The 15,670-nt window shown below is 42.3% G+C and overlaps 1 protein-coding gene across 2 annotated transcripts in view; it reads left to right on the forward strand.

The window, feature by feature from the left end:
- nrxn3b (neurexin 3b) overlaps positions 1–15,670 on the forward strand; it is a 498,054-nt gene that overhangs the window by 105,880 nt on the left and 376,504 nt on the right. For both annotated transcript variants that reach the window (XM_079571780.1, XM_079571779.1), the window contains one exon: positions 12,432–12,733. In XM_079571780.1, the coding sequence (XP_079427906.1) occupies positions 12,432–12,733 (302 nt within the window). The remainder of the gene's footprint in view (positions 1–12,431; positions 12,734–15,670) is intronic.

Below are 15,670 nucleotides of genomic sequence, written 5' to 3' on the forward strand. Positions count from 1 at the left end.
TTCTAACTTCCCCCCTGTTTGGAGTTATAGGTACCTTCCATGTGACGTCACGCCAACTAAGTGACTCCATCTTGACGGGACACAAGCTAATGAACTCCAGATAAACTCACCAACGTGTCGTTCAAAATCTACATTTCAAAACCGCTGAAACTTGTTGCGCAGTTGGACGCAACAACGTCAGAGATTAAATTGCTGGTATTTCGTTGTATAGAAAACCAAAAGAGGAGGAACGAATGTTGTAGCATATAAGAATGTACTGTCAATGTAAGATTTACTGTTCACTAATCTGTGAAAGATATCTTTACAACAAGCTGGGTGTCCAATCCAATGTGTTTACAGTATTATTAGCCTACCTTACTCCTGACAATGAGAATATCCTTTCCTTTTGGTCGCCATACAGATGTATTTGATGCCCATCCTGACTCAAAATATCTGTATGCAGAAAGGCTTTTATGCTTTTAATGATTTTCCTGTGTATGAAGACGGAAAGTCTATCAAGTAGCTGTAAATATCGGCAAACTGGAGTGAAGGGATGTTGACCGAGAACTTCACGTCAGTAAATAACTGGGCCGAAGCGTGTCTGGGTCTGTAATATCCAACAAAGACAGTTTGTTTGGAAGTGCCGCATCTCCTTGTAAGTGAGTTGTAACAGATGTAGGTGAAAAAACACTGCATAACTGTGTGGAAACGCCATCGTTTTCTGTAGTATTCGCCATTTTTGTTTCCCTTCAAAACGTTGCGCGCTTACATTTCTAGTCACGTGACTGGGAGACGCCTATACTACTGGGAGAGGCCAAATGCTAACCACATCTTTGGTCGTTTTGCGTGACTGAGGGCACACAGTTCTTCCATACTGTGATATGTTCTTACCTGAGCTTAGACGAGTTGATACGTACCTGTGTATCCGTACCTCTTTATGCCCGTGGAAGAGCGTGGTTGCTTCCATCTTCACCCCTGTTTGGAGCTATAGGAATATACTGGGAGAGGCCAACGCAAAAAGACCAGACAGGTACGCATCAACTCGTCTAAGCCCAGGTAAGAACATATCTCAGTATGGAAAATGGCAGCCTGTTCCTTTAATACAGTAAATGGCAGCTTGTTTATTCCCATTGTGATGCAAACTACTGACAAAGCGGTTGTAGTTGAAAGCTGCAACTTCTCAAAATACACTTGTCTTCCCTTCGCAGCCGTTCAGATCATCCCGTCTGTCATCTTCCTCCTCCTGTCTCCTTCCATCTCGCGCTTCCCCTCCTTTTCTTCTCCAGCCCCTGATTTCCTGCGTGTCACTTGTGTTTATGCTTAGCGCTCCCCTTGTCTTGTGTGTCTTTGTCATTTGGACTCCGGCAGTCGGGGCCGGCGCGCAGGCTTCAGAGGCTTCAGAGGCTTCACAGGCGGATTGACAGAGCCGCAGACAGACAGGTCTCTCACCGCGGCTTCACAAGGTTATCTACGGGAGGCAGCAGACGAGGGCGCGGGTGTCACCGTTCCCTTCCCCTCAGAAACGCCGGCTGACATGTCGGGGGATCGGCGTGACGAGGACACGCACATTGGTCGTGACTGAGGAGAAACATGAAAAGTCCTTTGTTGCATCACCGTTTATTTTTGCTCTTCGCCGTTTTGCCCGTTTGAACGGACAGGATGATCTCAGAACACAAAACATGCCAGCATTTCGGTAAAACAATGTGATTGAAATACGCATCGTGAACTGAATATCCTAAATAAGACAAATGCCGATGAGCTGAATCCATTCTAATTCTCATAATACAAAAGGTCATCGCTCGGTTGGTTCTTTCCAGTTTTGTGACGGACTAACGCTCGGATTTGAATGGATTTGTCCAGTTTACGATCTGTGCTCTTTCATCAGCGTACAAATATCCTTCAGTGGTGGTGGGAGGATGTCTGAGCGCCCCAAAGGGAAGCCATGGTTGCATGGAGAGAACATTTCACAGAAAGGTCACTCGTGGCTGCAGGGTTCACATCCACCTCCTTCTTTCTGCCACTCATTCAGCTCAGTGCACTCCCAGCACGCATTTATTCTAAATTTAACAGAGCTCGACAGAAACACAGCAATGCCTGGAATCCAGATCGCGTAAAAAGAGCACGCGATAATGTAACTCAACAAAAATAGGATTGCCTGTTCCCCCTATCATTGTCAAAGCTGTGTTTCGTGATAGCAAACGAGTATTATACAGTATATGTGTAAATGTTGTTTTGTGCCAGAGAAGCTTACATTAGTGGTCAAGCAAAGGTCCAGAACATACGGGTTTGATTCACGGTTATGGGGATTTTTAAAGGAACAGGCCACCGTTTTTACATACTGAGATATGTTCTTACCTAACCGTAGCCGTGTTAATATATCCCTGGTCTTTGTCCGTGAGCTTTGTCACGCAAACGGAGCACATACGCAGCCTCTCCCACATGTCACATAGCTCCAGTAACTCCTAAAGGTTATTGACAGAAGTGAGCGGGGAAGTCTTTAGGAGTTACTGCGCGGACGCTGTGCTCCTGTATCATTACGCCTCACAATATAGTTCCCCTTTTTATCTGCTTATAAAATCCACATGTTACATTTCTGTGTAAATATACTTTGCATGAAAACACTTCACGTAACTTTATTTAAATAGGGAACACGTGGAAGAGCTTGGTAGCTTCTATCGTGAGCTTTTTTGGAGCTATGTGACATGTGGGAGAGGCTGCGTATGTGTGAGCGCACGGACAAAGACCAGACGGGGATATATTAACTCGACTAAGGTTAGGTAAGAACATATCTCAGTATGTAAAAACGGTGGCCTGTTCCTTTAAGCCTTTATTAGATCCAATAATAATCACTGTGCTTTGAAAATAATGCAATTCATTGAATCCTGTTATTATTGTTTTTTTTTACTCTATAAATACATTTTGACTCGTAAACAGCAGAATGCATATAGCCTATAATATGTAGACAATGTGCCAGGGCAGTGATGCGTTTCTCCTCTTTGCAGTTCAACACACTGAGCCTGTTAAGTCCTGGTTTAGGCCTGGTTTAGTCCAGGTTTAGTCCTGGTGTAGTCCAGGTGTAGTCCAGGTTTAGTCCAGGTTTAGTCCAGGTTTAGTCCTGGTTTAGTCCTGGTTTTGTCCAGGTTTAGTCTTGGTTTAGTCCTGGTTTAGTCCAGGTTTAGTCCAGGTTTAGTCCTGGTTCCTGCTTGCTGCTCTCTCTTTGCACATTACGATGGTGTTTGCATTAGTCCTCGGTTGTGAAACTGAGCCATATTTCAGTGATTTCGTGTAGAGGAGCTCAGGGGCAGCACCTTCTCTCTCTGCTCTGTAGTTTACCTCAGCAGCAGTCGGAGACAGAGAGCACACACAGCCGCTCGTCTGAGGGGATTCACCGTCGGGTCCAAAGTTCGGATCCAAGGTTTGGATCCTGCAAAAGTTCTCAATTTCAATGTTTATAAAAAGCATAAAGTTTGGACATTTCTTCCTCCGATACACAGTGTTTAACACATTCTGCCAATTCATAAACCTGCTCCGCATCGCTGCCGCCTTTGAAGGAACATTATACCCTATTCTTTAACTGCGAGTGACAAGAGATTTGTGCCAAATTAAAGCTCCGCCGCTGCACTTGTCTCCAAGATAAAGAACACGTTGTCCAAGGCTGGGCTTTTCTATGTGAGGACACTTATGAGCACAACCGAGGAAACTGAATCATTCTGTCAGTTTACAACCTTCCACTCTCATCACATAATGACAAGGAGCAAGATTTAAGTTAAAGTACTAGGAATACTAGGTCTTCATTCATCGAGTTACAACATAAATCAGCAAGAAAAATGTTCTATTATTATTCAAATAGAAAGAAAGAGTAATAGACAAACCCACTGAAGGGCAGTCTGTGAAGTGGGCAAAACTAAATGAAGTAGTTACATGTACATTGAGAGACGCCAGAATCTTCTTTTCAAAGTAAAATGCCGATAACTAACCTTCAGCTGACTTCAATGTCCGTTCTTCTCAATGGGTGACTTATTTCTCAGTTAGATCTTTGCATTTTACACTCATCACACTTTCTGTATCGGGTCGGATAAAGGAAAACTGCACTGACTTTGTCTCTTGCGTAATTGCCTGTATAGTGGAGGTGCAAACATGCTTTCTGATGTGCCCTATTGATTTCAGTCGAGTTCACAATGGCCTCTCTGGGACGAGCTCGAGGTCGGCTGCCCCGTTATATCCCCCTCATGCGAGAAAGCCTGACGAGTTCACCCGCCTTTGTGTAGCATCCACGGTGCTTTGCTTTGATAATCACCCTCTTCCATCTTAATCCCAGCGTTTAGCTTTGACAATTGCTTCATCCCGGGGTGATCTAACAGAGGTTGAAGGTTGGTGGAAAAGGTGAGGGCCGCCGGAGTCCCGCCGGGGTCAGCTCGAGAGCCGGGGCCGGACACACCGCGAGGCGCGTGAGCGGAGGTGGAGAGGGAGATGGTAATGAAGGAGCTAATTGCTTCCAGTGGATTTTTGAAATCGAACCCCGTGGCCTCTTCGCGCACGGGGCCCGGCCCGAGAGCACAAATGGAATATTGATGACGAGGGCGAAAATAAGAGAAAATGACCCGCGCCGGTGTGATCGATACGGAAGCCGCAGAAGTGAGCAGCACATGTCTCAACAGGCAATGCTTTCCTCCCGTCGGTTTTAATGGATCCGTATACACTTACCACAGGCTTAATATTGCTGAGGCGCACAAATACATTTCATCAATACGCTGTCTCTCTTCTTCACAGCACCTGGGTCGCGGCGCTGTGGCCACTTCTGTAATTGCATCAGTGTAATTCTAACACATTTGGAAAGTCAAGCTGTTCATCGGCCATTATTAAAAACTATATACAATTACAAGCAGCAGACAAAAAGAGATCGTGTTAAAGCCTTTTGAGGTAACGCAAAACACACCGACTCTACCTGGGACAGACTTTGTGCACTGATAGGCGTTTACAATGGTGCCAGACATAATACAATATCTTTATAGGATTCCAGGGCACTCACTTTAGTGCACTCCGATTGCACTAAAAGCGATAATTGCCAACTTTATAGACAAATCGTGCACGAAAGACGGCGTGGGAAATGAATCTCAAAGTCTGAGGTGTTTTGGTGGCACATTGCTAAACGGCAATAATACCCGATTTGATTTGGAGTTGGCTGAGTGCTCCCATTTCCACAAATCTTCCACCCAGGCTCTCCTGGCCACAATTATGGGTAAGAAGGAGTCAGTCATCACGTGCTTCTCGTTGTTTGCTCTTGAAATGTGTCTGCAGTCGCACAAACGATGGTGCTACTCGTTTGACACTCCGTAGCGCTAATTTCTGTGAATGTTGCTTTGACAAAGGGCTTGTTTATTTGGCTCACGTGAACAACATACACGGCATTCCAAATTAGATTTTCTAAATTATCAACTTAAATGACACGCAGCATCATTTTCAAGTCTTTAACTGTTAGAGGATAATATGAATGTGATTGAAAAAAAAAAAAAATACAACTCAAAATCTACTGTTCCAAATTATTATGCAACTCTTTCAGTTTCAATACATTTTAAAGCTTGTAATTAACTGAAAATGGTCATTTGTTGAACTTGCAGCATTAGGAGGTCATATTTACTGAAATCAAAAACATCTTAACAGGTCAAGTTATATTTTAACATAGGACCCGTATTTGATAGCAGCTTCAAAATTCTTGCATCCATTAAATTTGTGAGTTTCTGCTTGGATTTCTTTGTAGGATGTCAGAATAGCCTCCCCGAGCTGCTGTTTGGATGTGAACTGCCTCCCACCCTCAGAGATGTTTTGCTTGAGGCTCCAAGGGTTCTCAGTAGGGTTGAGGTCAGTTTCAAATACCTTGTATTTGTCTGGCAGAAACCGTCATTCAACTCAGGACAAACACTAAATCTGAGTAAGACAGTGTCAGTTGGTTTTGCTTCCAGATTACACCCAGTGGAAGAACTGCATCTGACAATAAACGGTCAAGACATTGCCCAGGTTAAAGAAGTTAAATATCTGGGCCTAATCTTGGACTCCCATCTAACATTTGAAAGTCATGTCACAAAGATCACAAGAACAGCCAAATCAAACCTGTACAGTTTCAGAATCATACGGGACTGTTTACCATTTCATGCAGCAAGTGTGTTTATGCAGCTATGATTTTCTCTCATCTCAGTTACTGCATAACCTCTTGGTCAATCAGGCCTTTAAGACTGATTTACAACAGAGCATTAACATTTTTAGACAAAACATCTGTCAGGACGCACCATTGTGGAGGATTGCAGAGGTTAAACTTTCTTAACTTTGAAAATTGTATTAAATTCTGTAACTTAAAATGAATGTACAAATGTCTGCACAGCCCCTGATGTTCTCAGACGGCTCAGAGTTCCACTTGGATCAGTGGCTCCATCACACGAGGAGCTGCTGATGGAAATGTGAAAGTACCCGTTAGAAAAAAGACCTTTGGACAGTCGGCTTTTACCGTCCAGGAGCTAAACTTTGGAACTCTTTGCCTCCTGAGCTGAAACAGGACTTAGATCTGGGGGCTTTTAAAAATGAACTAAAACATATTTTAAAAAGAGATCAAGTCTGCAATCATTTTTAGTCTGCACTCAATGCACTTCCTTTGTGTAATGTCAGAATTAATTAATTAATGTACTTTCTGTGTGAATTTGAAAAGCCCTTCTAGGGACGGACATTGCAAATTAGCCTTGGCTATAAATGTTGTAGTGTGGTACATGTTTATTGTTCACACATGTCCCTATCAAATAAATAAATAAATAAATAAAATGTGCCTTTATCTGCACAGACCAGGCTCTGAATCAGCCACAAATCTCTTAATTGTACAATGATTACGATTCATCTTTCTTGAAATATCAAAGGTTTTCATACACAGACCAAGGCATTCAACTATTCTCGCTTTTCCTCAGCAGAGAGATCCTTTTTCTTTCCCTTATTGCTTGAAAATGTTGGTCTGCTTAATTTTCCCTTACTGGACTTACCCGACGACCAGTCATCACAGGTGTCTGGGATCGATGTCAGTGAATCAAAGAGCCCTGAGACACAACACCATCCATGAGTTTCATTGAAAACCTTTTTAACACTAAAATACAATTTGCATAATCATTTGGAAGGCGATGTTTTCCAGCTCAGATTTCCTTTGCATCTGCTTGGCCTGAACCATTCTGCCAGCATCTCATTTACTGAAATACTTCTTAGCAAATGGAAGACAGACATGTACATATATACGTTTGTCTGTATAAGTATATAGTGTATAAGTGAAGCAGCATAGAGTCGACATACATATTCAGTCATGCACGTGTTGCTTGTGGCCAAACCATGCTGCAATTATAGATTTATATTTATTCCCTTGGAACATGCACAAAGGCTTTCCACTTTGTTCCATTAATTTTCTGCTTCCTGTGTGTTGCTTACTTTTGATGCCAAGGGGAGAATTTTTCCATGACTGGAATCGAAATGGCGCCATCACCGAGTCCCCTTTCCGCTTTGATTTTTTCCCTCTCTGTCACAATTTCCCCACCTTTATATTGTCTTTCTGTCAAACTCGCCAGCGTGCTCCCTCATGTTTACATATAGCCTCGTCCTGAGAAACAAACCCAAACTGTACAGCCTCCAGCCTTTTCCATTTCTTTGTTCGCAGCGTTTGTTTGTGGTGTGCCGTGGCATCATTTGTTTGCTCAAATGCGAGACAAAATGCGATGTCAAAATGGCACCGTGAGCAGATAACAATATGCTTCAAAGCGCTAAAGCTGTTATTGGGGAGGAAATGTTGGAGAGGCTTTTTTGAAAGGGTGCAATTTCCAAAACCTTGAGGGTTCTATATAGTGATTTGAGCATTTGTAGCGCTATCTGAGTGGCTTGTTGGAGCTTTTTACAATGCCTTTTCCGGGAGAAATAGGACAGAAAAAACACTATGTGTGATTGCCTGAAATAAGTGAGGGGGATAAATCTGTGCAATTATGTGACCACAAAACAGTAACCACTGATTAGCTAACCTTTGGTATCCAAAAAGCCATTATCTGTACAGGGACACAGCCAATTATAAATAATATGATTACTGTGTTGAATTAACTAAATTTGTACCAAGACACTACGGAAGCTCTTAACAGGGATTGACTCCAGTTTAGACCCAGACTAAAGCGTGTCCAAAACAGAAAGAGCAGAACTTCAAAACCTGTGTGTAAAATGGGGGAGTACAGTGTTTGTTTCCTGTATGCTAACCTAAACTAATGTAACTTATTGTTTTTGAGGAAGAACATATAAGCTGACTATTATCTAGCACCTTTGCTCTGCCCGATCCCGGCAGACCTTGGAAGCTCAGCAGGGAAGGGCCTGGTCGGTACTTGGATGGGAGAAGCCTGGGTGAATGTAGTGAGCGAGTGGTTGGTGGTGGTCGGAGGGGCCGATGGCACAGACTGGTTGCCTTGCCTCTGTTAGTCTACCCCAGGGCAGCTGTGGCTACAACAGTAACTTACCACCACCGAGTCTGGCGTGAATGAATAATGACGACATGTAGCGCTTTGAGAAACAGCCTAGTAAAGCGCAATACAAGTGTAAGGCATTATGATTAATATTACTATCTGTACACAATAGGACTGAAGCAACTAATCGGTTAATCGTTTTCTAGCAAACACAGACTAAAATAGAGCAAAAAAGACATGACAATTATGTATTTTGGATGAAAACCTACTTTATTTTTAAAGTGAGCGTCTGCAGTGTTTTGTACATTGTAAATTTCATAAATATCTGTCTTTGTCTCGTCCAATCAGAAAGCAGAATTAGCACAAAGAGCCTCCTACAAACGTTTACTTTAAGTTTACTCCAACATGTCCTCAAGCGGCGCCACTTTAGCTCTATGTGATAAAAAAATGGAAAAAATAGTTGCAGCCCTAGTGCACAATCACCACATGAGAGGTGGAGATGGTGATATACATGCAACATTTGACAGCCATAAACAAGTGAATCATTTTATACGATGAACAAACACTACCTTTTTATTCCATTCAGCAAAAGTATGGACTGTAAAGCACCATCTTCCTTCCCGCCATGACTGTACTTCCCCGTGCTCTTTCAGCGGAAGTGACATTGTTAGACTGGATCAATATAAAATAGTTCTTTACAATGACATTGAATTATATGTTATGAAATATGAGATTGGTGAAATGAAAGAAAGTACACCATTCAGGTATACTGTAGACTTTCTTCATATTAGCACAGGTTTACACAGTTGTGGTGGCAGTGATAACATGATTGTGTGAAGGAAAGGTCAGATCAATAACAACAGAGTTTGGGATTGCGTCGTCAAACCCAATGGAGGTTTTTAAATGTAAAATACTGCAGTCATTTTTCTCAAGCATTTGGGCACTGCAATGTGTATTTTCCAGTAGATCTGGCAGAGTTGTTTCACGGCTCTTTTCTTTACTTTTTTCATGTTTCTTTTGGCTGATGTTGAATGTTTCATTTATAACATCCCAGATTATATTGTAGCTCGGTTGGCATTGCTCAAACTCCCAAACACACAAACTCCATCTTGTTTATTATATCTGTTTGGGTGTGGATGGGTGTTAAAGTGTGTTTCAGGACGGCACTTTTAGCCACTCCACCCTGCAGTCAATCGTTACAAAAGGGTTACAAACTTGGCAATAGCTTTAGACACCTCTTGTGTTCTTGGCAAATTCTCCCACTTCCTCCCCTGAATGACTGCTGCCATACCTGCCTTAGCACTCTGTGGAAAATAATTGACCGCGAGTCTGACCTTGTCTTCTGACAGCTTCCCCCGGACCAGCGCTACAGCCCCGGCTTGTGTGTGTCGGCGCTGCCTCTCCCAAAGCAGCAGGAAAAATGTCAGTTATTTGCCGGGTGATTACAAGGTGGAGCTGTCTCTTCGAATACACTCCAGTCTTGTAAAAGTCTTCCCTGTGCTCGTCCTCCTTCAGGGCCGGGGCAGTTTTATTTTCTGCTGTTTCGACGTGTCCCTGGGTCTCACCTTACTATCTGTGTCCGTCTAAACACAAAATCGAGCGAGGAAGTGTTTTCGTGACGTGCGGGTGATATATTTAACGGCAAAATCAAGCTAAGTTTGATTTATGCGAACCATTAGCGGGGAATAGTGTTCCATCATACGCTGCCTGTCTGTCTGGGGGCTGAGCGTGAAACCCAAACCGCTGCTCAAGCAGACAGCGTTTATGATGTGGACTGAATAATAGGATTTTCATGGCGGTAATTATGGATAGCCTTGCATTAAATAGTTTGCTGTATGTGTGTGTGGGGCATGTTATGGCTGCTAGGCTTTATACAATGATAAATGCAGATGTTTGAATATTGGGGCTATTAAGCAATAAACACATACATGCAATGGACTAAACTAATTGTAATATATTCTATATTAGTGATTACAGCTCTAAGAATATAATATGTTTGTATTACATACTGTTTCAAAAATGTAGCTGAGTTACACTACTTTGAGTTACTTTTGGCAAAGTATAAACTGAATATAGTAATAATGCCACTGAGAAAAAGTACAGTCACTTTCCCCATTCTCTTGTGTTTTGTTTGAGGACATTAAAGCAGCACTAAGTAACTTATTTACCTTCATAAATTATTTCGTCGTCCCTCTGGGGGTAATACAAGTGTTGATGGGATGATTGGGGGTCTTTCATCTCCCCCTGGTGTCTATGGCCAGAAAACCACACTTGCAACTTCGCTGCCACCGGGTCAGAGTCACCAATACACACTAATGGAATCATGAAGAAGCTAACAGGCAGGGCTAACTGTGGGCTAGCGCCACTTAAACAGTATTTACAGCCAAGTTTGAGTGAAAAACATTGTCTCCATTGTGTAATTAGATGTACAATATCCCTCTGTCCCTGCTACGACACCTGCAGTGGCGCTTATGGCCTCTAGGGGCATGAATTACTTAGTACTGCTTTCAATACACGCAACTGCAGATCTTATACATATATATTTCCGTAAGTCGTTACTTTTGTAATACTTTACCCCAACACTGCAATGGACGTCTTTGCCAACAAGGCACACAATGAGAGACAATGTTTATTATAGAATTGTATCGTCTGTGAGGGGTTGATATTAATATTGCAGAAGCAGAGACTTGATTTTGTATAAAAGTAAAGAATATGCATCGTCATGCACCGTCTTCAATCAAACGGACTTCAGAAATATGAACGACGGTCAAAGTGCATTGCTGTGTGTACTTTTAAAAACAGTTATAATAATCTTAAACTGACTGAGAATAGGCGAGGGCAGCCTTGCCATAAAAGCAGGTGAGAGAATTTATTGAAGGTTATTCGGGTGAGCAGTCTAGACTTTTGAAGTAATGGAGCTTGCACACTTTGCACAAACTTTGATCCCAGTTGTACACAATGAGTCTGGCTTTTATTTGTAACTGTCCTATAGTTGTAATTCTAAGGAAAGGGAGCTTTAATTTTCAATAGCAGCCTCCAGTGAAGCACAGTATGTTCTAACGCTCCTGACTTTGTTCCTGTAGAGTCAAATTCAGGGATGGTGAAAGCTAGAAAGGAGTTTAACCTAACTTTTTTTTGTTGTATTGTTGCCGCACTGCCGTTGTGTCCTTGGGGAAGACACTTCACCCACCTTGCCTCCAGTGTCTGTGTACATTGGTGCATGAATGAGAGTGAGAATGAGTGAGTGGTTCCTTGAAGACCATTTATCAAATTCAGTTTCTTCCGTCTGTTGTTTCTCTCTTGCTTCGTACTCGAGGCCTTTTAATGCACTCATAGTCTAACTCAGTGTTTTTCAACCACTGCGCCGTGGCACACTAGTGCGCCGTGAGACATTGTCTGGTGTGCCTTGGAAAATTATCCAATCTCACCTAGTTGTTTTTTTGTAAACAAATGCATTATTATCCACAAATAATATACCGTTTGAGAGAGTCTATGCTGTCTAGTGATCGGCAGAGTAACCATACTCTTCCATATCAGGTACTTAATTGCTGGGTTGCAGGTCACATCACAGCGTTCTAAAGGCCTATACTATTATATAGAGGAAATATTTGGTCTTGTACAGAGAGATCATGGACCCAGTGACTGATATTAAGGATCATTTTTCTAATCCATACATTTACTTTTTAGCTATGACTTGTGAAAGTGTAATGCTGTCAATAGGAAAAACTGGCTCCTGCCCCCGCTGGGTCCGATAAAATCATGATATTCTAGAACCTGCAACCCAGCAATTTCTTTGAGACAAGAGAATTAGTGATGTATTAAGGCATTGTGGCTCGTGAGACTATACGGTGTTCCGAGTCAAGACACTTTGATGAGAACATGTTCTGCTGGTGGTGTGCCTCGTGATTATTTCGATGAAAAAAATGTGCCTTGGCTCAACAAAGGTTGAAAAACACTGGTCTAACTGAACCTTCTCTTGCTTGTGTTTTCCAGCGAGGGAGGAGAACGTGGCCACCTTCCGCGGCTCCGAGTACTTCTGCTACGATCTTTCGCAGAACCCCATCCAGAGCAGCAGCGACGAGATCACTTTGTCCTTCAAGACCTGGCAACGCAACGGCCTCCTGCTCCACACCGGCAAATCGGCCGACTACGTCAACCTGGCGCTCAAAGACGGGGCCGTCTCCCTGGTCATCAACCTGGGGTCCGGGGCGTTCGAGGCCATCGTGGAGCCCGTCAACGGGAAGTTCAACGACAACTCCTGGCACGACATCAAAGTGACGCGGAACCTCAGACAGGTAACCGCGGGAGAGCAGTGGCCGACCCAGAATGGACAGCTTGATATTTTTTTCTTGCCTTTAGTTTAGCTGCCTCTGAAAGCTGTGAAAGAGAGCTGCCATTTCTAAAAACAAACAGTCACCTGATGAGTTTTCATTTCACTGCCACGGTTTCTGAAACATTTTCTTTAAGGAAAACCTCACTTTTGTTTTGTGTTTGCCATTTTCCTCTTCCTCTCTGTAACTCGTCAGGGCAAAGCAGTTCTCCAGTGTGCTGTTGATAATCTGTTTCAAATAGGGTTGTGCGAGTTCATTTCTTCTCTCCAGTTTATATAGCCTAAAGTTACAATGTGATTTCTTTGCGTCACACAACTCCTTTGCTGACACTTCTATCAAACGCTGTCCTTATCCCCTGAACAGTGTTTTAATGTCGGTGGAGGATACAGACTTGAAAGCTAAGACGCAAATGTTCTGCCTTTTGAATTGTCCACTGATGCAGTATTTATAGTAGAGCAGATCACAGGGTTTGTTTTTGAAGATGTACAACTCCACCAGGGCAGGAGGAGTCCATCATTATTTTACGATGTGTTTACTATTGATGTAGTTTGGGATTAGCATACATTAAAGCAGTACTAAGTAACTTGTTTACCTTAATAACTTGTTTACCTTAATAAATCCTTTCCGTAGTCCCTCTGGGGGTAATACAAGTGTTGATGGGATGATTGGGGGGGTCTTTCATCTCCCCCTGGTGTCTCTGGCCAGAAAACTTCAACTGACTCTGTACTAAACTTCAAATCATAACAACGTCGCGCCAATAAGTGACTTCCTGTTTCGATCTGGCGCGCCAAAATAAAGGCACACAGCTGGTCTCATGGATTAGCTCAGCAGGTGCAACATTACAAGAATAATATCAAATACACTCATTTTAAGTGTTTTTTCTGTTAATAATTAGGCAGAAAGAAAGTTGAACTAATGAACTGCTGAACTAATGAATAGGATGGTGCTTTTATTTTGGTGTGTATTATTATTATTATTATTATTATTATTATTTATTGAAACAGGGACAATGTACAGAACCATTGGTCTTTACAAGAGGAGATGGTTTGTACCAGATTTAGCTCAGCAGATGTTTTCCATCCGCAGTCCCTGGACAGGTGTGAACATAAAACATTACAAATACTATCTATAAATCCAATCTACAATAAAATCACTGTATAAAATACGTTATATGCTTTTCCTGAAAGTGTACACACAACAACAAAAACTAAACAATCTCTATAGTTTACAGTACATTCATTAATGCTGACACGACTGATGATTTTCAAATTTCTAGTAAAACTATTAAGATCCACAGACAGTTTCAAACCGTCTGGAAGTTCGTTCCACTGTTTAATGGAGCGAAACGAGGAGGCTCATTGTGCAAAGGCCGACCATCTTTTTGGTTTGACACAGTTTATATTTGCAGTGGATCGAGTAGCTCTTGTATTTTGCTCAGAACAAAGTCTGACAAAGTTCTTCAGTGGTGGTGGAGCTGCGTTATTGGTGATTTGAATATAGTTCTTAGATTATTGTATAGAATGAGATTGTCAAAACTGAGCAGTTTATACTTACTCAGGATATTGAAATAATGATGATGAAGAGTTTTTTTTGCTGGATCAAAACAGGAAGTCAATTCTTAGGCGGCGTTAATATGATTTGAAGTTATGCACAGAGTCAATTGCAACTTTGCTGCCTACAGGTCAGAGGCCCCAATACACACTAGTGGAGTAACGAAGAAGAAGCTAACGGGCAAAGCTAACTGCGGGCTAGCGCCACTTAAACAGTATTAACAGCCACGTTTGAGTGGAAAAAATGATCTCCATTGTGTAATTGGATGTACAATATCCCTCTCTCCCGTTGTCTTTTCTGTCAGCGTAGTATTTACTCTCACATGCTACACAACATGCTGCAGTGGCGCTTCTGGCCTCTAGGGACATGAGTTACTTAGTACTGCTTTAAGCCTGAGTGTTGCTCTACAGGTCATATGAGTGGTAACGAAGTAGTTTACTGTAACGCACAGTAATAGCATGGTTTTGGTAATAGGATGATACTAAAAACTGTTCATGATGGTAATTTGATGGAAACCTGATTAATCTTGCTCATAAGATCCATCATAACCTTTACAGTAATGATATCCAGTGCAGGAAGCATCATGTTTAGAAACACATTAGCAGCTGCATTCGCGATGCCCCGGCTGTGATCAAAGTCCGTGGCCGTCCCTGAGCAAAATGTTTTGTTTCGGTTTGTGAGCTCATCATTCTTGCAAACATAAGCCAGCGAGCAAAGTGATTTTTACTTTAGCAAAATAAAAAGTGAGCGGATGAAAGACAATCTTTTCGTTTAATTAAGCTGGCCTTGTTCTTGTTCAAAACATCGAAAAAAAACAACGTGTGAAAAACAAAATCAGAGTTCAGCAAAAAAACAGCTGTTACCATTTAGTCTTTTTTCGAATGATTTTGTTTTTCATAGCTTGTAAAATTGCTCTTTCTTTCAAAGTAAACAGCTGATCCGATTGAGCTTTTGTCGCCACGTTGACTTGCTTTGTAACGCTCAGAAACGTTCATCTTTATCGGCAAGGTCAGGCATATGACAAACGATGTGTAGCTGGGTGGAAGCTGTTTAAAGGCAGCTGTTGTTGTGTCTGCAAAGGGAGACGCAGCTCTGATTGTTACCCTGTGCAGCACAACAAGTAAGTGTTGATTTTCTGACCCCTCTCGCAGCCCCACAGTTGAGTAAAGAGTTCCCAATCCCCACTGGACAACACAGTTTAGCAGGTTATGGAGGCTCAGTGCCAGGGGCTGCTTGCCTTCTCTCTCTCTCTCTCTTCCTTTCAACACTTCTGTCACTTCGATCATTTTCTATTTCAAAGGCACACGTTGTTAGATAAAGGTGAACCAAACACTACAAGTTTTGTGGGAG

This window comes from Gobius niger (genome assembly GCF_951799975.1).
Source record: "Gobius niger genome assembly, chromosome: 15".
Classification (NCBI taxonomy): Eukaryota; Metazoa; Chordata; class Actinopteri; order Gobiiformes; family Gobiidae; genus Gobius; species Gobius niger.